General features: G+C 40.0%; 1 protein-coding gene across 4 annotated transcripts in view; it reads left to right on the forward strand.

Annotated features, from left to right (window-relative positions):
• Positions 1–26,021, forward strand: part of MPPED2 (metallophosphoesterase domain containing 2) — a 112,444-nt gene that overhangs the window by 12,958 nt on the left and 73,465 nt on the right. For all 4 annotated transcript variants that reach the window (XM_063397978.1, XM_063397976.1, XM_063397977.1 and 1 more), the window contains one exon: positions 386–628. In XM_063397978.1, coding sequence (XP_063254048.1) covers positions 501–628 — 128 coding nt within the window. In that variant the 5' untranslated portion in view covers positions 386–500. The remainder of the gene's footprint in view (positions 1–385; positions 629–26,021) is intronic.

Raw genomic sequence — 26,021 nt, forward strand, 5'->3', positions numbered from 1 at the left:
GTCCATCAGGAAGCTCAGTCCACTTGTGAGTTTTTGTGGTTGCAATTAACACAAGAGGTTATTTAAAATAAAGGATATGAAATGGGGAGTACTTAACTGTAGCTTTCAACACAAATATTTTATTCCCCCTTCCCCCACCCCCTGAAGATAAAGCCTTACTTTAAGCATTCATCCTTTGGATGAATCTAATGATGATGGAGTTGGATGATGAGGTAATTAAAAAAAAAAAAGGGAATAGTAATGCGTAGAGAGGGGTGATGGGTACATCAAGAATAGAAAAAGATCTCAACTCTGAATGGAAATCAGGAGAGTGTAGAGTAACAGGTCTGTGTGTGCTTACATCTCATGGCTTATAGCAGCGTGCGCTGTGTTTCTCTCCTGGCAGAGGTCACGGAGTTGATGCGGAGCTGCTGGGAATCAGGAGCTGCCCGGACCACAATGCCCTGCCCTGCCCCTGGCCTTGGGAAGTTGTGAGCTGCTCATGTCCATAAGGAGGAAGGATGGCTCATGGAATTCCCTCACAAGGCAAAGTTACCATAACGGTGGATGAGTACAGCTCCAACCCAACGCAGGCGTTTACACACTACAACATCAATCAGAGCCGGTTCCAGCCTCCACACGTGCATATGTGAGTATTCCCGGCCTGCTGTGTGCCTGCTGTGTGCCTGCCTGTGCCTGAGACCCAGGACTGCTGCTCCAGGAGTGGGCTGAAAATGGGAAATTTGCTTAGTTAGTCACGGGAGCTAGAAGGCAAAATGGTTATCAGGTTTCTCACCCGGTGTGTCTGAGGGCTGAGAAGCCGAGCTCCATCCTTCCTGGAGGTGGCTGTGCCCCAGGCTCCTGCCGCCTCGGTGGAACTCGCCCCATGTTCTCAAGCTTGTCACTTTACTGATCTCGCTTTAACTCGCCTGAGGGACCCATTGCTTTAAGATTTAAGCTCCCTTCCCCCAGCGCTTACACTCAGCTGCGAAATAGGTCTAATTGGGACTAATTGTCCCCCCGATCAGTGAATCCTTTGTCCTCCTGGTTGCGAGTGGAATGTGGAATGCGGCACACGTTCCACTCGCAACCTGCCGCACAAAGGAGTCGGGGGCTGCCCCGGAGTTCCTCCCAAGAACTGCAAATATTCTCTTTTTAAACAACGAAACGAATGGCAAGTGGGGAGCTGGAGGTTCCTTCCCTCACCTCGTTATTCCTGGGTATTGTGGCACCCAGGTACAATGGGCTGCTTGCTTTGCAAAGAGCTAAGTACCAGTTTCAGCTCTGAATTTCCTTCCCATTGTTTAGTGGGGTTTGATCTTTATCTGTTATTTATGTGAAGGTTCTTTTTCCCCTAGCATTAATAGACTGAAAAGCACGTGAAACTAAAACAAAGCCGACATCTCTTGACATCCTGCGAGCCATTGTTAGGCAGGATTTTGAACCATGTCACACTATTGAATTTGATAAGGATTTTGCATAATAAGGGGGGAAAGTTGTATAGTACTTCATTGCATTTTTGTTATGTAGAAGCCTGCCGGAAGAGTCACAATGTAGGAGTTCAGCACCTTCTAATAGGATTTCATGTGGTTACAATGTTCCTAAAGGCAACTTTAGGAAGGATGCTGAAGAGTGTCTGTCGTGCATTCACTTTTCAAGGTGAAAAACTTTCCATTAATTACATTTGATTTGTTACTACCACGATGATGTAACTTTGATTTTAGAAACATTTCCATGTCTTGATTCACTGATCAGACCTTTTGTCAGCAAATTTCTGTTGCATGTTTTGCTCTCCAGGCTGTGCTTCTGACATTAAGAATAAATCTTATTGAGAGAATGAATTCAAAGCAAACAAAAGAAAATCAGAAAGCAGTTTCAGAGAACCCCTTTCTATTGACATTGACTTCAGTGGGAGCTGAATTTAGGATTAAGTGTGTGGTGTTCCACACTGTAAAAATTGTTCATGCTTTGTTTAAAAATCTCACAGACAGGCACTCCTCTAAGGAATGGTGTATCTCTTAAATGTTACTAACTTGATGGGTTTCTTGAAAGATACTGGTTTGGAAAAACTGTGTAGTTGAAATAAAAGTTGAAACTTCAAAGTAAGGTACAGTGACAATATTTTAAATAAATTTTAACTTGAATACTGCAACTTTCTTAAAATCCGAAATTTGGTTTCAGCAGAGGGTGTGACACAAAAGGGAGATCAAAATTTTGGAAAATTGGGAATTAATTAGTCTCAGATTCACAGTGGAAGAAGAGAGAGTAATGTTCAAGTGTAGGAGGTGAGTTCAGGTATAGGTCTGGATAGCAAATGACAGATTTTAAAAAACCTTTTGAGAAAGAAAAGAGGACATCCTACCAGGTGGGTAGAGGGAAGCAAGGAAGTGAAGATATGAGTGTACTGAGGGTTTGTGTGATGTAAGAACAGTAGAACTGTTTCTGGGGAGGGGAGACTGGATTATGTGGTAGCTTCAGATGGAGTCTTTATTTGTCTTCTTAATGTATTGTAATGGAAGTTTTGTGTGTTTATCTGAAAGAGGTTGTCATCAAGTGAGAAATCTTTAGAGAAAATTGGTAAAAGCAGTATTAAAAAAGATACCATGATCTTTTTACCCTGTTATATCTCTGTTAGTGTCACATTGCTGCAGCCACAAGGATTGATTTGATTTGGTTTTACAGTCTGCTTTTCTTTGTTGCTTTTAAAGTAATGCATGTGTATGGTTTGTTAATTTATTTTTGTTTGTTTTTTTTCTAAGGGGGAGTTTGAAGAGGCTTTATTCTCTAGTGAGAAATTTATTTCAAAAATCATGGTATGAAGAGAAATTAGTAAAGCAACATAGGAGCTGAGTTTTGTGACACGTGTGTGAATAGCAGGACAATCTATTGCTGCAAGACCCTGCTGCATGCCATAATTCAGTAGCTGGGTGCAGCTAAGGGCAGTGTTCTTTGCTAAAGGAAGTATTGTTTTTAGAAGTAATTTCTTTATGGATATGCATCTTTGTGTGCAAAGGTGGTTTCTTGGCCTACACTGAGCCATGTACAAGGTCCCATATCCTTGGGGCCTGACTCTGATTTCCCACAGAGTAAAGGAGAGTCCATGGAATATCACCAGCATAAATCTGGTGACTAAGGCACTACTGGCAGTACTTAACCTGTTCACATCTCTAGGGCTTTTTCTCACACTTTTATTTTGTGCCTTTCATGTAGTTCAATCAGCTGGGATAGAGTTCTCCTGTCTTTATATGTATTATTATACCAGCACTCCTTAATCAATTTGTTTAAGCATACTGTCAGGTAAACCACAGTGTATTTATCACAGCTCCCTTTGCTTGGGCTGGCAGCAACAGCAGTTTTGTCAGTTTACCTTTCGAATCAGATTGTCCAGCCGTTTTATTTTACCTCTTTTCATTTCTCTACTAATTAATGTTTGAACAGGTATTCTAAAGGCAATTTTTGCTGCACAGTTATTTTGCATAAAGGGATGCAATTTTAAATATTATTTTGTCATCTTGAGGAGATGCTCCACCCACAGGTTTCACTTACTTTCTGACTGTTATAAAGTGTTTATATTTGAATGCTTTGTCCAATTAATTTTACTTTCAGTTAATTTTAGTTAACTGCATCATCTTAGTGCCCTGCTTTCAAGGGCAGCTGCAGAATGATAAATAACACTATAATATACTGCTCCGTGCTTCATGTTGATTATTATTCTTTTGAAAGTTTTCCTTCTTTCAGTTTTTTTTTTTGTCAAGAATTTTGACTTAAAGAAGGAAGTGGTTCTTGCTCCTTAGGTGCATAAGTGCGTGTTTGAGGGTTTTTTTTGGTTTTTGTTTCTTTGTTTGTTTATTTTAAAAACCAAACCAGCTTTTAAGTGTGTTTAGACTTTTGAAATATTCTGTATGAAGCTGCTAGCAGCGGTACCAACAATACCAGTGAACAGCAGTAGGATGCAGCCTGGGGGCAAATGCAAATGAAAAAAACCTACTTCCTTAGGTTTTAACCAGACAGAAAAATCTTCCTGTTTAGGTACAACACCCTGATTACTTGCAGGGGAGAAAAAAAAAGAGAGGAGTGAAATAAACCTTGTGTGTCTGTTATGGAAAATGCCCCTTTGGACAGGCCTGTCTGGTGAGGATGAGGGAGTTTTGTGAAGATAAAATAGCCCAAGCTGCTGCAGGCTGAGCCTTTTAGAGGAGTTCTTTAGGTTTCCTCTGGACTCACCAGCATGGCTTGGTGTCTTCTTTTTAGGGTAGTTTGAATGCATATGCATGTTAACACTTTGTTATGGTTTAAAACCAAGAGTAGGGGAGTAAGAAAGAGAGGTTTCTGTGCCAGAGCACGAGTCCTCTAAATAAGTTTATTCGTACCTGGAGATACATTTTTCAATCTGTAACTATATAATTTTACTGCCTTTTCTATACTCGAGCAATCCCCTATGTGAATATTCTTATTTTCAAACAATGAGTATAAGCAGAGTTTTATATTGGTAGAGATATATGTCTGATTGAATAAAGTACGTAAATGTCTGTGTGTAAATAGGTGTATATATTATAATAATAAAATAAAAACACAGCTATTTGATAATAGAAGAAAAAACTTTCAACTGTGATGAAACCTTACATTGTTAGGACCCAGAGATCTATATAGACTACTAACCTTGACAGAAAGGATTTTTTTTTTTTTTTTTTTTTTTTTTTTTTTTTTTTTTTTTTTTTTTTTTTTGGGGAAACCATCCAGCATTTAATGGGCTTTATAAACTCCCACCGAGATTAGTGGGAAATCATGATGCATTTGATTTGCAGTATTCTCGATTTTTGTTTCATGTAAGGTGTGTGATATTTAGCGGGAGGGGGAAAAGAGTTGGCATTAGCAAAATATGAACTCATTTGACATTTACAGAAAAGTGGAGCTGATACATGTAATATTATTGGTTGACAGAATAAGAGATTCAGTCTTACACCAGTCAGCTGTACCTCGTGTGACTTGCAGGCTGATTCAGCTGGTACCGATGTGACAGAATTATTGTAGTTTTGCTGGAAATTATTGCTTTGGCCATTAATAACGCTCCTTTTTTTTTTTTTTTAAACAAAAACATACACAGCTTATGACCATGCAGGTTTCTTTACACTACTTATTTTTCCAGATAAATAAATAAACAAATCAGTACTCTTGGAAACACTCAAGTGACATTTAAGCCCTGGTTGTGAAAACAGGAGGAGTTTGAATGACCGCACTTAGAACTCGGGTGTTACTTTCTGGCAGAGGGATTTTTTTCCTCGCTCATGGCTCACAATCAGCTTACCTTGGTGCAGGTTTAGTCTCCTTTCCCTGACTGCTCCCTCGCTGAAGTGCAGCAGTTGCCAGCCCAGTGTGTGAAGGAAAACAAACCCGTTTTTTTTTTTAGCCAAAAGCAGGAGCCTTTCAGCAGCTGCCCCAAGGCTGCTGAGCTCTCCCTGCAGCCTGTTGAGGATTCTCTGAATAGGGGAGGGAAACAGTGGAGGTGGGAGCCCTTCAACTGCCCCAAAATAAAGTCCCCCACTGCAGAAGGGGGCCAGGAACTGATTGTGTTTTGTGGTCTCTCTGCCACAGAACAATGGAAGCCACGTGGCAAAAATGCCGATTTTAATTGTATTACGAAAACTCTTACTAGTGCCTGTGCATGTCTGTGTATGTGTGAGTGAGGGTCTCTACCATCTTACTGGTTTTTACGTTGTTCAAAGTTAGTTGTGCAAAAATGTAAGTAACATGAAAGTTCTAAACTTTAATTTTTTTGTGTAAAATAAAAATAGCTTTTTAAAGAAGCTACACTTATTTGGGATGCTGGAGTGTGGAGCATACTAAAAGTGTTCATACAGTGGTGATGTAAGGCTCAGGAATTACAGTTTTGTAATTAAAATTCAAATTTAGGCCCCTTGTATTGTGTTTATACAGTGCAGTCATCATATACATGATCAGCATAGCACTCTAGAAAATTTCATTAAATTTCTGACCTTTCTTTTTGTCATTGTAAAAAGGAATAATACCAACCTATCTTTAAAAAAATGACCTAACATCCCTGGAAGGCTAATGCTGTTAAAGTGCCAATATTATTATTATTATAAATGTAGGACAGGTTTAAATTTATTTTTTTTTTGTCACCATTGCCCCATTATTGCTGTCTTTCCCCACTGCCCTGCCCTAAGACAGAAGCCAGGTCTGGTTTCAGTTGGTGATAAACCCTTTCCCTCCTGTGCTAGTGGGCCCAGGCTGCCAGAGCAGTCTCTGTGCCCATCAGAATCAATCCATCAGGCCCTCAGTGTGAGGCATCAGCCCTCTGCAGCTCCCGCGTGCTGGCTGAATGAGAAAAGCTGTGCCTAGAGGTTTCTCGCAGGGCTGCAAGGAGGGAAGATCCCTGCTATAGGGAAAGGCTTCAGCGCTGAACCTGCTGCTCCCCAGCTGCTCCTTCCTGCCCCTGTGCCACGCGCTCTGCCACCTCCCCAGGAGCGCTGGCAGAGCTTTTTGGAGGCTGCTGGATGGATTGTGACACTGAAACAGTCCAGGTTAGAAATGTCCATGTAGCGGAGTGGGGTTTCTGATTTGGTTGGATGGGTGGGTTTTTGTTTGTTTTGGGTTTTTTTCCCAATGAGCTACTTTCAGTGGTCTCCCTCTCAGTGTAGCCTCACCAGTAGAGGGTCACAGGGGCAGCAAGCACAAGGAGCTGACACTAGTGTGGTTATGGATCCACCAGTGGGCAGGGATAGACAGCAGGGGATATTTGTTCACCTTTTGTGCAGAAATAAGACTGATGAAGATTTCATTGATGAAAATGTGCTGTTAAAACACCTTGTAGAGTCAGTCTGGGTGCTGCTGGTAAACCTTAAGAGGGAGAAAAAAAAAGTTTTTGTGTTCATGTGTGTTGGTGTTCTTTTACACTGTATTAATCATGCAGAGAAGCCTTCAAGTAACAAATGCTTTAAGGCCTCATCTCAGTAGCTCAGAACTATAAAAGGAAATTTTCATTCCATGATGTGACTCTACGCTATAGCGTTCACTGTAGGGTTCATTTAGTGGTCAGTCAGTCATGCTGAGACACAGCTGACTTGCACTTCTGTGTTTATGTACAACACACAAATGTGTTCTTACCTTCTGGGAGATGTGTGATGGGATCTGAGCAGGAATGCTTTTTGCAGCAGCGGCTCCTGCCGCAGGACCTTGTGCTAAAGGGAGGCTGCTCACCGAGGAAGCTCTTTGCTGTGAAGTAGTTTGACAAAAAAGATGGATATATTTCACAATCAAGATATTGTACTGTCACTGGAAACGTGTTAATTTCTTTTTTTAAAATATCAGGGTAGTAGGGATATTGTTGTGGAAGCAGCAGATTCTTGCTTTTATTTGGTGCTTGAGGGGTGAGATACAATCTGTCCTGTGAAACAACTTCTAGAGCATAGATTTCCCAACAGAGTTAATAAATAAATTTGCAGGCCCCACACTGCAAATCCCACTGGAGAATTTTTGACTCATGGTTTTCTCCTAGTGGCAGGATGAGGCTGGTCTTCCCTGACAGCAGTGATGAGGGAGCCTGTCCCTTTGCCTGTGACACATGGCTATTCCAAGGAAAGTGCTGCAGCCTCCTATCACACATTCTATTCTTTTCTTTTACAAACCCTTGCTCGAATTTTTTTGTTGAACAAATAAGCAAAAGGCCCTGTAAGCAATGTGAGTTTACATGTCTATGTTATATGTTAAATTATTATATGCAGCTTGCTTGTGTTTGATGCAAGACTGTTTGCTCATGGACATTAATTTTTTTGTACTCATTGTTGGCATGGTAGTTTTTTGAGGTTACACTTCTGATCTTGAGCTCCCAGAGGTGGCTTAATTTTGGAGTCAGTTGCCTAACATTGGTATCCGTGGAAAAATTCAGAAATGGAGGGCTAGTGTGTCTCCCTCTCAAAGGAACACTGGATCAGTTTGGTTTTGAATTCTGTAATATGCCATGGTGTAACTTGAGAAAATAAATGCTTTTAGGCACAGCAGAAGTACAGTGAGGCAGGGACATGCCTTTAAAACTTGCATCTCTGAACAGTGAGCTTGTAAAGTTACTGCTGGGAAGGCACAGCCCAGTTTGGTGCTGGGATTACCTGCATTCCCTCAAGTGACACGTGCTGGCAGGGAGAGGACAGTGCCAGTGCTGGGTAGGAAGTCCCCTCAGTCTTGCATGGGAAAATCATTCCCTTCATAATTCACACCAGGTTTTCCCAAGTCCCCAGAGTGGATTTTCCAGCAAGTTGTGAGTTTTGGTCCTTGGAGCAATGACTTCTTGTTTCCAGTGGTTTGAATCATACTTGGCAGCTGTAGTTTTATGGGCTTCATCGAGGTTGTTTCTGCTTGCAGAGGGCCTGGTAGTGGCTCTCAGGTCTTTTCTGCAATATGGACATGCAGAGTAGTGCAGAAGGGGCTGTCTGCATATATGCATGCACATATTTCACAGAAGGTATTTCAGAAGATACCAACAGCTTGTTCAATAGGATTTGGAAATTCAAGTCTTACCCATTTACTTTGAGTTTTGATGTGGGACATTAAGGTCTGCAATTTTTAGATGGTGTATTGTAGAGGGCAGGTTTTGTGTTATTGCATGGTTGTTTTTAATAAGTAAGAAGCTGTGACTGAACTATGGATTTTTTTAGGCTAGATTATCAACTCCAACCATTAATCTAGCACTGCCAAGTCCACCACAATATAAACCAATATGTTAACTGTTAAAGATATTTTTAAAAATTCAGCAATTTAGGATCACATAAAATAAAACAGCGAACATGTGCACTTAAAACACTGAAGTCAAGCCAATTTGGTCCTGTGGTAAATGAGACTAGACTCCATTTAATGGTTTTTATTTTGCTGCCTTTTTCAAACAAAAATTTTGGGTAGGATAATCTTGCACCTAGTAACATTTCTGGAGCAGTACCAAGTAGTTGGAGCAGAAAACAGCAAGTCTGGATTCCAAAAAATAAAGGTTAGGTATCTGGCATTGCAGTCACCTTATTTATCTTCTGAAGAATTACCATAAAGCTTGGTCATAACCTCGATAAACCTGGAGATTTCCCCCAGCACATGAGCTGTCTGTGTCCTGTAGGATCTGCTGCTGCTGGCTGTCACAAAGTGCTGGTGATGAGCAGTGCTGCTGCTGAAGCTTTCAGAGTGGGGCAGAGAGGATGGCTGGAGAGCAGGCCAGCTCATAATCCCCAAATACAGTTGTCCTCTTCATCACTGGTGGATCAGGCCCATTTCATTTCTGCTGCCAACAGAGTTCACCTGTGTACTCTCTGCTGACAGAGAGATGCTTGCCCTTGTTTTTACATGCCCTATTTTATAATGGGCATATTTTCTAAATTTAAATCATTATGTTGAGGGGAGCGACAAATAAGATCCCAACTGTCTCTTGTTTTTACTGAAGGATTATTTAAATTACTGTACTGTGTAGTGTCTTTCAAGATTTGTTTTTGTCACAGGTTGTGGATTTCATATTCCCAGACCCTCTCTTCCTTGCGTCCTGGCTGACATTAGGGCTACAGAGATTCTTCTGGATGTGCACAGGGAAAAAACAGCACCAGAGGCTTCCTTGCAGCAGAGTCTCCACTTACTGTAGTGGGCATTAACTTATATCCAGCACATTAGACTTAAAAGCACACAGCCATTACGTGTAGCGCTCCCTTCCCAGGAGGGCAGCAGATGGAGAGAGGATGGGGGAGGGAAGGAGGAAGGAGTGTGAGAGAGGGACTTGATCTGATGTATCTGTAAGCCAGGAAACTTGCTATTTACCACATTTACAATTTCTCTGGGATAAGGAATTGAGTGTAGTGACTGTGAGCGTGAAGGTCAGCACATTACTCCTAAATGTTTGGCTATTGCATCAGTTTATGGGAAGGAAAAGATGCTAGTCCAGTATATCTTCTCTCCTGTTCCTTTTATATAGGGAGCACAAAGAAAAAAAGTCATTACTTTTTAATTACTCTAGGCTTCTTTGTTTCTTAAAGCACATTCACTTTTGGCCAGCAGTGAGCATTAACAATGGGTTATTTGCTTTCCTGTGAATGGCAAAGTAGTAGTTTTGGAGAAAAAATGTTCAGAATTAAAATTTTATGTCATCCAGCATATTTAATAAATAGGAGCCCTGTCCTATACTAGTAAAATGCAGTGATTAGTGACAACATTATTGCTTCCAGGGGGACAGGACCTTCCACTTAAAAATACCAGATTAAGTGGCTCCCTCAATTTTAAGCAACAATTCTTTCAAGGACTTATTTTCTCTGGTTGTTAGCTATGTACATATAATATTATGATAACTGACAGATATTAAGGAAGAGGGAAATTTTGTCTTTGTGGTGTGTTTATTTTGTAAATTTAAAGTCATCCGGGCATACACTTTTCCTCTTTGTGGAAAACAGTGAATAAATTAAAATTAAATACACAATTATATATGAAAAAAATTATATATAGCCCATGTGTAATCTTTGAATTACTTGGAAGTTTTTATATATAATTGTTTCATTTTGATTATATCTCTCTTGACATTAGTTTGATTTTCCATCATCTTGTTTGTTAAACAGGGTTGTTTGCAGCTTTGACAGGAAGGCATGTTTGCAAGAACTAATTTTGTTCTGCTCTTGATACCATTCTGTACCTTGAAAGTTTCCACTTATGTACCCTCTTTGGGTTTTTGAGGGAGAGTTATGATTCAAATTGTAACTTGTTAGATGTTTTGGAGGTTAATTGTTTGTATAAAGTTCTTAAGAGAGTTTTTCTCCTGGAAATGCATAATGAGACTGCACTGATCAAATGCTGTAGCAGGAGTTCCAAACACCCTCTGTGAATTAAAATGCTGATGGTAATGCTAGGGGTGGTATATGATTTTTTTCTCCCCTTTTTTTTATATTCACTGTGACCTTTGGTGGTGTTCTGCTCAGCTACTCTGCGTGGCTGCTTTCTGAGAGCGCTGCTGCCTTAATGGAAGGATCACACACGCTGCTCTTCTCAGAACCCGGCACATCATCTTGGCAGAAAAACACAGACCTTTAATGCGTGGAGTTTTCATTTGTTGTTGGTTGTCTATTGCCAGGAGTGCTATGCCTTTGAGAAGACAGGTTGATTTAAAAATGTATGTATGTAGAATGGAGACTTCATTTTCTTTGAGTGAGGATAGAAAGGAAATCCCTAGTCTCAAAGAAATTAAAATTATCTGTATTTAGGGGGATTTTGTTTTGTGTTCTGGCTCATTCTTTTCAGATATTATTACAGAGCATGTTTTCCTGAGGAGAATCCTTGCATCCAGTCTAGATTGTCAAGAAAAATATTAATTGAAGTTGAAAATTAATTTTGGATCACCTGGCTTCCTTGATAGTCCGTTCATGCCATCATTTCATACTGTCACTATTTTCAGTAAGTGTTCCTCTCAGAAGCTTTTAAAGAGTCATTCTACAGCATGAGAAAGACTCTTGTGAATCATCTCATTCAGTGAAGAGTTAAAAGGTATAAACTGAAACATGTAGAGCCAGGAAGTTGGTAGAGGTTTGTTGGGTTGTTGTTGTTGTTGTTTGTTTGTTTGTTTTTAATTTTTTATTATTATTATTAATTAGTTCAAAATGAATGGGGTACTATAGAAGATTTGGAATAAGATATAGCAATTTTCTGTATATCTGTCTATAAAGAATGCCATTTCTTTGGGTCCAGATACTTATATAATAAAATGCAAGAGGAATGTACTGGAGGTGACCAATACAGAATAAATGGAAGTTGAGAAATGAATAAATGATCTCAAATACCCAGAAATAACCAGAGGTAAGATGTTGGCTTGAGGTGTAGTTCTTACCACACCGTGAACCTGCAGTCATATTTACTTTGTTACAATTTTACTGCCTGCATATGTGTTTAAAGGCTTTCCTGCCCTAGCATGAAGTGCAGCAGTGTGATATATATCACAGTACTGCTGTGGTGGCAGTGTTGGAATCTGTCTTTCATGTTTGTATGTGTTTTATTATTTTCCTAACAAAAAACTTTTTTAGATTTTGAACATTCAGACTTATGCCTTGTAGTTGTTTGCATGGAAGCACAGTCATGCTGACTAAGAGGTTGTTTGTAGGAATTAAAGCAGGATACTTTCTTGTATTTTGTTGATTTTTGTAAGGTTTTTTTGGGTTTTTTTAAGACACCAAACAACTGTCAGTGGGGTAGAATTTCTCTTTGTTTAGTGTGTTATTAGATAATGAGCTCTCAATGAAAATTCAAGCATCCTGCTATCTGTCCTCTGAGTCATCTAATCCTAAACAACATGTTCTGCATTCACACAGCATAGACAGTGCTGACACATATTTTCAAAGAATTTATGGATTTCTTTCTTCCCCTCTCTACTTTCCAAACAGAAACACTTAGAAATTTAAGAGTTAAAATGTTGATTCTTCGATGGTATAACTGAAGAAATTTTATGTATCAGCTGCATGGGGAGCTGCTGGAGTGGCTAACTTTCTGATTTTATCACCCTCCCAAAAGCTGCAGAAAAAACATTTGAATGAAAAATTTCCTTGAACTGCCTTAGTTTGCACTTAGTTTACTTAACTACTTTGACCTGAAGCAGTGGTAATCAAGAACCCAGGTATATGGATGGCTCTGTATGGGAGAAGAATGGAAGAGTAAAATCTAGGCTGTCACAGGTTGGTGTAGTCTTAAAACAGTGACTACACAGGGCACAGCAAAAACTGTTTGCTTTACTTACGCTGCTGCCTGTGTTTTTGAAATCCATTGCACAGCTACACTTGTATTTTCTCTGGGGAGCCTTGTGACTGTAGTTTGGATGTGTCTTCTGCAATGTGTGATAGAACTGCCAATTGACCTGGCAGCTCAAATCAAGTTAGGAGGTCAATTGTACAAAGGAAAAAGGAACCATATTCATTAACCCCCATGTATCTTTTGGTACTTAGTAAAGGTGGTATGGGTAATTACAGAAAAGACTTGAAGCTAAATTGAGACATTTTAGCATGTATTTCCCCCACTGTGAGAATCTGACTTGGCAATGGCACGGGGAGACACCAGTCCACATGTGCAATTTAAATAGGTCTGGATTTTGCATCATAAATATGCACCGGATGCAGGGGAGAAAACCAGCACGTTCTCTCAGGATGCTGTTAGGGCCAAGCAGAATCTCATTAGGGACAACTTCAAAGATCAGTTCCTCATGTCCATAAAAACAAGTGTAAATTATCTTCTGTGAGCCTGCTGTTAGCAGTTGCACTGTTACATTATGCATGTAGCCTAGACTGCACATGGTATCAACAAACTGCACTACGTTTCAGTAGGGTTTCATTTTTATGCAAGGCATGGCAACTTTGCTATTTATTGTTGTAGTTTGGCTATTACAGTATTTGACTTAAAATTTCCTGCTATATTAGCTGTTAGTAGTGACGCAGTATCTGAAAAGGACTTTTAAGGTTCTACAGTGCCTGTGTTTTTATAGAGGAATGGCATACAAAGAGTTCCCTGTATTGACAACTTTACTTGCTTTCTCATTCTTCTGCTTTGTGCACTTAGTGAGAAGGTGGCTGATCCTGACCCTCTTGGAATGCAACTTGAAGGAGCTTTCAGTGATGCTGCTCTGCAGCACATGACTTAAATGTTTATGAAAATGATGAAGAGGGTAGAACTTCAAAACTATGTGCTTTCACTGGGCCACGTGCCCCATCATATATGTTTGAAAGGCCAGTTTGTAATTGTTGCTGGGGAAATGTTTTGAAATGCTGAAATTTAGCCTCTGTGCATAGAAGTGTTGTGGCAAGTTTCTATGGGATCAACATTTTTAAGATTGCCTTCACTGTCCTTGCAGGAAGCAGTAAGATGCCATGGAGTATTCTCCTGAACTGAGCAATATTGCTAAAAAGGTGAAAATATTTAAGTTTTTCTTTTCCTGTGGTATTTTTGCCTTTTTTAATATGGCTTAATCATTGATGAAAGAAAGCATTCACTTGCACACCTAGTCAAGGCTTGCCACTGCCTTCACATGTGACGTTAAACTCCTGACTGGGCCAGCAATCTGATTTGCACAGTGGTTTCACAAACCAACAGCTTGGTTGCAACTTGGGGCTCCTTTGGGCTGCTCAAACTAAGTTCTGTTGTAACATGCAGTGTGGTTTGAGTGTGGCTGGTTCAAGCCACTGTTGAATTCACGATGCCAAGCGGCATGTGAAGCCATGGTTTGATGAGAGCTCTTTGCCCTGCTTGTTTGGGGGTGGCAGTGCTGCTAGTTGGAGTAGCCCTTGCTGCTTTGCAGTGCTGCTCTGTTCACCCACGTGCCTGTATTTGTACGTGTAGCATAATTGGGAATTCAGAGTAATCCCTGGGGTTGGATGCCCAGTTCAGCTCTCCAGCCCTGTTCACCATCTGTCCCTGTGCAGTTGTACTGGCACAACAGCCCAAAGCAGGAGCTGGGCACAGCAAGAGGGGACTGGGAGCTGCAGAGGTTGGCAGTGCTGCTGAGAGGTGAGGTTATTGATCTGTGTCCCTGCACAGATTGGTGATGGCCCTGTGTTTAATGTGTGGCTGAGAGCAGTTTGTTTGCAAAGGTACTTCATGAGACACAGCCAAGAAATGGCTGGTTTATATTGTCTTGTGGTGTCAGATGGTTTAGAGTTCACTGTGGAGGTGAAGTGCAGGGGTAGAATGAATCCACATGAGACTTCTGTGTGATTTCCCAACAAAATATAAAGAATTTCCCAATGTTTTTCAAGGTTACAAGAATAATGTGAGATAACTTCTACATCCTGAAGGGTGTGAGTGCACCTGTGGGGGGGATCAGTGAGAATTTGAGTTTCTGCAGGGCCAGAGCAGTGCTTTTGAAGTGAGAAGAGTGCTGAGCTGTCCCCTGGTGTTGCCACAGTGGTGACGATGCAAGGCACGGATTGGTGCAGGAGTGCAGAAGTACCACCCCATTTTGCACTGTGGGGAAGTGTCTGTAGAAGCCCAGAAGGGCCAATGTGTTTGGCTCAAACATGCACGGTCAGATGACTGTGGAGCCAACCAAGGGTTGTTGGTAATGACAGCCAATGTTGGTAATAACATATTGTGAGAAGAAACAGGATGTGTCTGGAGATGGGGGCTGTGTGGAGGTAGGCAGCACTTTTCTGGGACAAATGTCCTTGTTCTAGCTCCTGGAGATAAGCACAACACAAATACAGGAATGAGATTCAGAATGGGCATGGACTGTAGGGAGGGAACAAGACCGCCAACCTCCCCCAGTCCTCCAACCCATTTCTAGAAAGGTCTGGAAGAACAGACCCTGCATGATAACTAATTTGCATAGACAGTGAAAAACTTTTCTCCAGGATGAAGAAATCTATATAAATCTATAATCTATATAATCTATAGGAAGGTACCCCCCCCCCCCCCCACACACACAAAGCCTGGGAGTGCCCAGGCTGAGGCCTGGGAGGAGCTGTGGGCATGGTCCCACTGCAGGTGGAATGAATGGGGCCTTGGACAGGATAGGATGTCTTCCACCCCTGAAAACCCTAAATCTTCATTTAGAACTTCTACCTGAGGCTCCCTAGAAGAAAGGGCAGTTAATTTGAGCAGAGGCCAGATGTGCACTTCAGTGCAGCTAGTGTTCTAATGTTAATCATGTTAACAGATTTGCCTAAGAAAGACATAGGTTGTGATGGTAAAGCTTATAGTCTTGATAGAAAGTAGCCTGATTGGAGAAAAAGGATGGAATCAAAAGTCTTGCTGCTTCCTAGGTTTAGGGTTTTTGTTTTGTTTCATGTTTATTGGATTTTTTACTCTTATAAAAACATCGAAAACCTTATTTTTTCTAACAAGCATCAAATTCTAGTGCAGAGTTGTCTGAATTTTAATGGAATTAAAAAATACCAGGTACTTTGCTTTGGAAAAGTTGCTCTGCTGCTTCAGCTGTGTTTTAAAGTCTAACAAACTAAAAAGCCTCCTTTAACTTTTTTTTTTTTTTTTTAATAGAAGAGAATTTGACTGAGGAAGCAGAACATCCCTGTGGTGTATATTTGTTTCTGCATGTGTATATGTATGTACGTGTACATATAGCTGATGATTACCTGATGCCCAGAGAGAATATTTGCATGCAGTGAGAGCTTTGCTGTTTTTTGGAAGCCTGTGTCCTATTTGTGTTCTCTTGACTGGGATTTTAAAGCCTTTAAACCCCCAACAGGGTTTGTTATCCTGCTGAAGAGTGATCAGTTTCATCAGAAGTTCAAGACTGTGTTGGGAGGAAGCCTTCATTTAACATCATTGTTTAGGTCTGCCTGCTTGTCTGCCCCTAGCAGACAATGTTTGAACAGGCGATAAGATAAGAAGTGGCAGTGATAGCCATGCTGCAGGGTTACTGGAAGGGCATGAAACAGCCTGGCCAGGGGACTTGAGAGGTCTGATTCTTGGTTATAATGGGTGATTGAAATGTTCTTCTCATGGGGTTGGCAGTTAATGTGGCATTCATGTCAGCGTGTCCCTCAGGAAAAAAATGAAGTGGTTGTAGGAAAACAAAGAAAAAGCAGAGTCTGTAAAACTGGGCAGAGCATAATTTGGTTTTTTGTGTATAGCATGGTCACTTGGTCCTTTTACTGTTAAAGTAATTACATGAGACCATCAGAGGATACAGTTTTGTTCAAGAAAGATATAAAAAAATAAAGTAACAAAAAAGGATGGATGGTTAGATGAGAGGCTGTGACTGGAAGGTGCGAAGAAGGTTGTGAAATACAGCCCCTTAGCACAATTAAGAAGCTGCAGCCAGGGCTCTTATTATCTCAATATATTAAAGATATTTGCTTTACCTTTTTTTCTTTCTTCATTTGTTTTGTTCGCTTTTAATTTGCCTGTTTAGAAGGCTGTTCCCCATCCAAGCCTAATGCTATCTCTAACAGAAGGAGTCATCTGGAAGTTGAATACACAGTGCAAGACCAAACTGTGTCTGCAAATAGAGAAAACTCTCATTAGACCAAGGAGGTTCTTATTTTTGCCTCAATAGGAGAAAACCCACCCCACTTGGGAAAATGGCTGTGTTGATCCGATATGTTGCTTCTGCAGAAAGGAGGTGGCCGTGCCCCAGTGCTCCTGTTGCTTCATTTGTGCTCAGACTCAGCTGCCCATCTGGTGAGCTGAATCCACTTGTGGAGGGCCCACACAGCTTCCAGGACCAGTCCAAGTCAGCAGCCACGCCTGAGTAGGGCAGGTGGAACCCAGGAGAACAGGGATCTAGGCCTAGGTCTGTGTGGCTGTTTGTGGATACTCCTTTCTGGGCTGTGATACCCAAAGTCTTGACTCACAGTGCTGGCTCCAGGCAGTTGTTGGAGCAGCTGCTCTGTGAATAAGACTGGGAGGAGGTTTGTCTGAGCACACGCCTGGTAATGGGTGGTTGGGAGGATGTGCTCAGCCACCTGTCTATAGGCCCCAGATGTAGGTTCTGGGTTAGTGGGAGAGGAAGAAGAAATAGTGCCCTTTACCAGACCTGTGAATGGAATGAATGGTAAAGGCAACCGCCTTGATAAGCTTCCTGATATGTTATCTCCCATGAGTCAGAGCTTGGTGAGACACTCATAAAAGAGAGAATCACACACTGAGAATGATGAGGGAAAATCCGGGGCACAACAGGCCTTTGTGGTTAACACTTTCTTTCTGTTTTGCTCAGCAGTGTGAAAAATGGCAGCATAGTTTATGAGTTCAGCAGCACTTCCCATACTTACTTTACTGTAAAAGTGGCTGTACATTATATTAGTCTCAGAGTGCAGCTCTGACATCTGTTAAACTGGTGGCAGGCCATATTTAATGTCCCAGGGCTGAATTCCGGTCCCTCCACATATAAGCATGTTCCCATCATGTTTGGACTGGAATTCCATTTTTGCCATCAGGTTGGGAACTGAAGAAGTGAGTGGCACATGCCACAAGTCAGAGACCTTGTTAAATTCCTGTGAGGTTAGATTCCCTTCAGAATCTAACTTGACTTGGCCTCAGCTAAGCACAGCAAGGCAAACCCCTGCTCACTGATGTCTTGGGGCTGGTGGTGCATACACCTGGCAGGTTGTCTCAAAATGAGACCTAGTTCAAAGGCAAGTCTGTAATTTAGGCTGTTTTCTGGGCCTGGTTACTTAGCAGGGGTCAAGAGCAGAGCAATTTACTGGGTCGTGCTTGGTGGGGGGTGTGCACAGTGTGGTTTATAAGGACAGGTATCGTGACACAGTGAATGTCAGTGATCTAAGTGATTTTGCTGTTTTGCAAAAAATATGCACCTGTGCTTGTTAAACACAGTTGTATTTGCTGCTCTCACGGTGGCACACTCTAAAGGGTATGCAGCTATCAAGTCATAGTAACAGCTAAGTATTACTTTGGTGAGAAATGGTCTTTGGGGAGATCGTGATATTTCAGACAAGAAAATGTCATTTGTGTGGGCGAGATGAGCGTAGCTTTTTGGAACTGCATGGTATTCTCTTCATCAGTTGAAGGTGATTGTTATTTAAAAAGTCTATCACGTTATTTGACAAGGAGAGGAATAGATGTGGTTCTTGTTCCTGTAGGTGATAGCAATGGAAAAAAGCAAGTGCTAGAGATGGTTTCTGAGGCAAAAGCAGTCATTAGTGGAAGTCTCTGAACATGTCACCATTCATTTTCTACAGCAACATGCAGGCAGTTGATTTAGAGCAATTGATTTTCCAGAAGGTAGATAATACCAGAGTGTTTTAATTCTAGAAAGACATGGTTTTGGCCTCTAGGAGTATAGTTAGTCTCAAGTCTCCACAATCTGCAGAAGATGAAGGAGCTCAAGATTTTATAGGCTGAAGTAAACCAGTAGAGTAGAACTAGATGGAATAATGAATTGCAGAAGGGATTTCTGGAACACACTGGAATATCTTGCCGGTTTTGCCCTCAAGGGCTGTATTCATTATGAAATAGTCTCTAAGTCTGTTCTTGATTGCCAAAACATTTGGAGGGAGGAAGGAGGAGAAAGGTTGCAGGAAATTAAGTCACTTCAGTCAAAGAACTGAGAATCTTAACTGCTAATTTTGTATAGGTGACTGTAACAGTATTGATGTGAACAGGGTAGTTTCATTTAGCTGACATTCCTGTCCTATTATGGTCACTGTGAACTTTGACTTTATTGACTGTAGTACGCACCAGCACAAGCAACCCTGGTGCTGTGCAACTGGAAATTTCACTGGCAATGCCAGAATACAGAAATGTAAAGAAAAATAAGAGCCCAGTGGATTCAGATGTAAAGAAAGAAATGGTTAAGACAGCTGTTCAACACCAGGCTTTAACAGTTGCATGTTTTTTGAAGTGTTTTTTTTTCTTTTTTGTCTCCTTAAGCAGCTTAGTAAATTAGCCTGTTTCCTTAAAAACTACCCTAATAGCTGTATCTTTTACAGGATATTCAGTAACAATTTTTTGCTGTGAACTCATAGAAACATTTTTTTCTTTTTTCCTTTGCACTTCCCCATAGCCTTGCAGAGCTGTGGAATTCTGTTGTAGTCTGTTCCTGGCAGGTATCTTTTCCTGCTCCTTAATGGATAGAGGAAAAAGAACTAGGATTTCATTTACATGATGAGAAATAGGACTGGATGGGTAGGTGGGTGCAATTTTACATGTATTCTTAGTCAAAGCAAAAGTGGTTTTGATTGTTAAACTAAAACCAACACATCCAAATTAGTATTGCTGAGTTCCCTGATAGTCCATGTATTTTGGTTTTGTCAGTTTCAATTTTATTGTTAATTTTCAAGAATCTGAAGCTTTTCTCAAGTTTTTATTATTGGGGTACTTATTAAAAACATTTAATTTTCTTCTCCTTTTAACTACTAAGAGGAGTATGAAGACGAAAATCAATACTGTGTATCCATAAAGGGGAACAAGATAGTTCCTTCAAGAAAAAGGCTGTTCTGCAGCTGTTACTCAAAAATTCCTCTTGGTGTGGACAGTCATATTCTCTAGGAAAAGTGCTTAAGCTAAATCAGAAAACAGGCCTGTGCCTAATAAATAAATTCCCCGGGGAGCCATATAGGGAAAGCAATGGTACTCTTAATTCACACAGCCTGATTTTCTTCAGAGTAACCGCCTACTTTCAAGCTTTGGGAAACCAGAAGATAAATAAAAGCTGAAAGAGACTCTTGTATAAAAAATAGGTATGCAGTTTTGGGGTGGCTTTTTTGGTGGTGTTTTGTTTTGTTGGAGGGGAAGACCTAGGTTTAAGGTTTTTTGTAGTTTTGTTGTTGTTTGTGGGTTTTTAACCTCATTTTACATGAGGTTAAAAATGGATTCTGAGGTATCTTTAGCTCGTTTATGACAAATTTGGTGGAGTTAATCTCTGTGCATGTCTTTATGTACCACAGGCTGTGTGAGCTTAAGGGCTGCACAATTCAGTTTATGCCTTCCCAACATCTACCACAAAAGAATGCATTTCACCCACCTTGGTTATTCCCATCTAAATGTGAAATGATGGTTTCTATTTGTTCCGCTGCAGATAGAATGTTTTGTGATTTTTACATGTCTAATTGCACTGGCTGAAGTAATGAAATTCCCTCTTTTGTTTTGGAGGATAATCAGTGAGATTGCATTTGCATTGCTTATAAAATGAATCACGTAAGTGAAATTACATTGCCCACATCTCATTTTGTATCGTAAAATGTTATGTGGTGCCGCTTGTTTTCCTCCTTCCTGGGGCTTCTCATTGTGATGTTCTTTCTCTAAATTTCAAACTGCAACTATTTGCCTTTGTAGTTGACATAGAAATTACTTTCTGCAGTGTGCTCTTACATCTGTCATCCCAACTAAAATTTGGTAAGTGCACAACATACAGGTTTGGAACCAGCGAGTTTTCAAAGCGTTCAAGGGGAATATTGAAAATAATATTCTGTTGCATATTAATCAGTATTCAGTAGGTCTGTACAGTTAGCAATGATCTCCAAGCCATAGGTGGCAATGCCTTGCTACCATTCACAGATAGAAGATGGATATTGAGAAGTTTTCGCTCATTTGGCTTTGGAAATGTTTTGTAGAAAACAATGAAAGCAAAATGATTCTGTTGTTCTTCCATCTTTTCCCCTGCCTTGGTAGCTGGCATAGAGGCAAAAGTAAATGTGTTTTTAAATTGAGTTTTCTAAAAGTATCCCTGAGGTAAATTTCTATCATGACTATAATTCATTTTTGGATTTATTTGATTTTTGGGGATACATCTTCTGAAATAAACGGTTTAATGCAATAAGAATAATTGCTTATTGCAGAAGCCAGTAACAATTCTGATAAATATGAATGTCCTAGATACTCCCACCGAGCACTTTTAAATCATTAATTTTTATTATAGAAGTATAAGCAAAACACAAATGTTCTTAGATAACCTGTAACACTGTGGTTGCCCACAAACACTCTGCTATTAACTACATTATTGATAAAACCTCAGGACTGTCTATGCAGCACTGCTTCTCGTAATATTGTATAAGCATGATGTGTGTCAAATAAATGCCACAGTCAAGTTAAAGTGATGGTACAACTAAAATAGTCAGTGCTGGTTTTTATCTGTGAGATATTTTTGTATTTTCTATAAGAAAACAATGGTCCTGATTTCAGCAGCCTCTGTCATATATAAGTACTCATGGAAAATGAATGAGAGCACCAAATAATAAGAGAGATTTGAAAAAAAGTAAAAGGGGGAGAAAGCAAATCAGAATGAATTGTGCATTTCCAAGGAGTATCTCCAGCAGGAGTTATCTCTGTGCAGCTTTCTGCTAGTGAAGACATGAAATTTTTTTCTGCCCACCTGCTACAGCTTTATCTACCAAGCTTTTTCTCACTTGAAGCAATGTTTGTATCTTGAAATATTGTGGAATGTATACTATTTGACCTGGAGTTTCCTTGTCATAAGTTATTTAATAGTGGAAAGAGAGAAAACACGGAGAGAGCTATCTGGTAGAATCTTTTTAGCTGGGAATGTATTTGGCGCACTGTTTTACAAATAAAAGAACTTGCCTTCAGTATCTATGGTCCAGCCCACTGCAGCCCCCTCCAATCCAGTCACCAAGGAATTGCAGCCTGTTGTTGGTTGAACCCAGATCTGTCTGGGACTGGATTTCATGTTAGATGTGTGTCAGGCAGACGCTGTTAGCTGTAATAAAGACAATTGCACTGGAAAGATAAAGGATAGAAACGTTCAAGTGCTAAATTCTTTCCAGCAGAATTTTAAACCCAAAGTTGTCTCTTAGATTTGTGTGTCTTCAGCAAAGTTTCTGTGAAAAGTTAAGAGCATAAATTGTTTTTTGGCAATTAGGTGGGGGTTTTTTTCTGGTTTTGTTGTTTGGTTGATTTTTTTTTTGTTCGTTTCCTCCTCTGCAACAAAGAAAATTATATGAGATAAATATATTTTTTTCTATACACCCTGGGACTGATTCAGATCTCTTCCTAGTCTAGATCTAGAGTTCAAGTTGAGCTTAAGACAACTGGTGTCAAAATTTTTTGCAATGGAATTTCTAGGAGCACACAAATATTGGGCCAGCTGTGTGACTACAGAGCATGAAAGCTTACCTAATTCCAGTGAACCCTTTCAATGTGGCACTGAGCTTTTTGTTAACCTGCATGCTGAGTAGAGTTGTGTATTTTGGTATTGGTAGAAGGCAGTCAATAATCTCCTCTCTATTCCTATTAGACACTAGGACTTAACTTTAGACAGAGAGCTAAATGGTGTCTGAATATTATCATCTTCCCTGTAGAAAGCTTCTTAAACCTTAGGAGGCAGACAAATGAAAAGAAACCTTTGACAAGGGCTGAAATAGTTCATATACATGAGACTGAGTGGTGGAGGGCCTTTTAAGACAGCAGGGTTATTCTGAAGGGTTTTATTTAGTAGAAACACAGTGTTAGATGCTCATGTTTTGATGGAGAGCATTTTATGACTAATCCCTTTGAGAAGTTTGTTGGAGCTCAGATGCAGGAGACAATACACATCCTTACAGAGACAGATTTTTGTACTGGTTCACATACACAAATTCATATTGCAGATAACATATGATGTCTGCCAATTTACTTCTTTAAAATAGTATGTCATGCTGCACGGCTGCTAGGAAATTTCTTTTTGAGTTATATGTTCCAGTCTGTTTGTTCGCCGATCTCCTACTAACATCAGTGACAATTTCACAGGCATGCTGATGGCATTCTGTGCCTTTAGTAACTCAAAAATGGGAACTGGTGGTGTTTGCCCAGCATGAATTGCCTCTCCTTTGAACAGGCTTTTTTTGACTCAGTTCCATCACCCCTGTGGAAGTCAAACCATGAGGGAGAGCAGCAGAGAGGCTCGTGATTAGCAGTCTGCTTAGGAGAGGGCCAGCCCTTTGCTCGCATGGAGATTGAATTGCATCTCATCCCTTGGAGAGGGTGATACCTGCAGGTCAGGAAGCAAAATGACTGAGAAGGCTGAGGGCAGAGCTTCTGACTTGCACTGTATACCTAACTTGTGGCTTAAAGAAGAACACTTGTATTTCCCGAGCTGAAAGGCAGCAAAATTTCAACTAGCCACTATACCTTAGACCAAATATGTACTGGGGGGAAAAGAATCAGAACTAACATCAAGTGGTTCTTTGCAAACACTCTGGGCTTAATCCTGTGGGTATCTAAATACTGAGTATTTGTTTCTGAAAGATGAAGATAGATTTAAGATTTTATAGCAAATTCCAAAGAGAATGAGTTCTCAAAATTTTATGTACGTTCAGGTCCACTTGCCCTGTTTCCCTTTTACAGAAGCGTTATTGTCTGTTTGCTGAATTTATCATCTCCAAGAAAATACAATGAATTATGCATATGAATTCTGTACATTTAATGATATTCCTGATTTGATTCTTAATATAAATGGGCATCAGAAATGGAATACATGCTGCAGTACATGCTTATACTATTCCGTTTTGACAGAATCTTGTGACCTTCATCCCTCTGGTCAGAAATGTCCTGATTTTTGAGGAAGATGGCATGTCAAGTTAGAGCAACACCAGTTAAATGTACTCTGTGCTGGAGATCTACTTCTGCTTGTTTTGGGGTGCATTTTTTTCCATTGCGTTTTGGAAAAACTGTTTTACTGTTGAAACAAGGGTTAAAGCCTTCTCTGTGGTTCCATTCTAGAAGTAAATCCAGCCTATTTTATGATTCCTACAGCTGAAATGATTAGAGGGATAGCACACATTAATTCAGCCTCACTCTTGCTAAATATATCAAAATGCGTAGTTTTCAAACCTCACTGTCCTTAAATTTTGATCTAAGCTTAGGATGCCAGACTGTACTTTCTGAGTATATTTCATGAGTCGGGGTTTGGATGTTCTGTAGTAGGGAAATAAAAATCTTTGAGTGTAGAGAGCTTATTGACTTAGCCTCCTAGTAGGTGCAGTTTTGCCAGCAAATAAGTTTTGTCAGGATAGGAGAAAGACATAATTTATAGCAGTCCCCTAATAACAGCAGCAAAAGAATAGGGGAAAAGTGCTTCTTAATGAATTTTAATTGAAACCATACCAGCATAAGAATGGTTTATAATTTATTTAAAGGAAGCTTCTGTCTGGGCCTTAGAGTGATGCTGATACTGGTATTGAAACTTTTTTCAGTTCTGTTTTACTCCTCTAACCTTTGGAAAGCCACTGATAGCTAAATTTTAGAAGGTATTTTGTTGACTTAAAAGAAATGTTTTCTGCAAAAGGATGATTATAGGATTTTCAAAAATGCTCAAGTGATTTCATTTCTGAATTCCCATTAGTATCAAAGGTAGAGGTTAAGTACTCCAGAAAAGGCCAGCTGACTATTTGCTCCTCAAAGAACACCATGGAAAATTTGGATTTTAGCTCCTTTTGGTTTTATTACTGACCAGAATCTGGTATTAACAGAGTTTGGACTCTTAATTAGTTAAGGTTTAAATCAGGCTGAGAAGATATATTATTATAAATTCCTTACAAAGGAGAGTTTTCTTAAATTTACCCAAATGATGACAGTGGGTAATATAGGTCTTTTCTGTTTAATCTCATAAATCTCACTGGAAGTAAAACAGCTCCAGAACCTGTAATAAAAAGATCCATCATTTCCCTGCAGCTATAATTGTTGGAAGCGTTAGCAGTAAGCTGCTGAGCGGTGCATTGAATCCTCCTGTGGGTTTGTAAATGTAATTTATTTTTTTTCCACATTGCACCAAGACACAATTAATGCCATTTCTGTAATAAATATCAGACCTCTGTTTTACAGTTTCCAGAATCCTCTAAGGCTTTGGTGGGTGACACATGTACATGGAGGTTTCCAGAAGAGGTGGGGCTTTCTAGCAGATTTGGGGTAGTCTGTTCTTAGATTCGTGTGCTTACACAAATAAAATCTACCAGTGAGAGTGTTGAAAGGTATTTGCATCCCTTTGTTTTCAGTCAGAGAAGAAACCAGATGTTGGCTTGGTGTTTGAGCATACTGAGAGACAGAGTCAAGCTAACAAAAGCATTAATATATATGATTTAAACAATTAAAGGCTGACGGTGGCCAGCTAAAGCAATACTATATTTTGGCATTTATTTTGTTTATTGAGAGGAAATTAGTATTTGGCTTTGTGTGTTCAGCATGTGTTGTATCACAAAATCAGCTATGTGTGTATGGGCATGTAAATGGTTTTCTGACATGGCAACTTAAATGACACTGCATTTGTGTTCAAATTTTGAAGATTTGTAAATTAGGATATTAAATTTTTGTTTCAAAATGTAGACACATTTACAGTTTGATATAGTTCTTCTAGTCTGTGGCTTTAAAATCTCAGTCAAGAATTATAAAGTTGGCCTAATAGTCCTGAGGTTTGGTTTGTTTGTTTTAAATAAGAACAATTACACATCTTTTACTTTTATTCCATTTCTTGGATGCTGCCACACATGCAGGTGCACTTTATGCCGTTTTTCTGCAGCTGAGAGACTGGTTGATAAATTTTAACAAAATTAATTACCCCACAGGTTTCACATGATCACCTTATTCCAGGACTTGGGACTGTCTGTCAGAGCAGTAACAAATATCACAAAGCTGTG

Source organism: Prinia subflava, chromosome 5, assembly GCF_021018805.1.
Source record: "Prinia subflava isolate CZ2003 ecotype Zambia chromosome 5, Cam_Psub_1.2, whole genome shotgun sequence".
NCBI classification, from domain to species: Eukaryota; Metazoa; Chordata; class Aves; order Passeriformes; family Cisticolidae; genus Prinia; species Prinia subflava.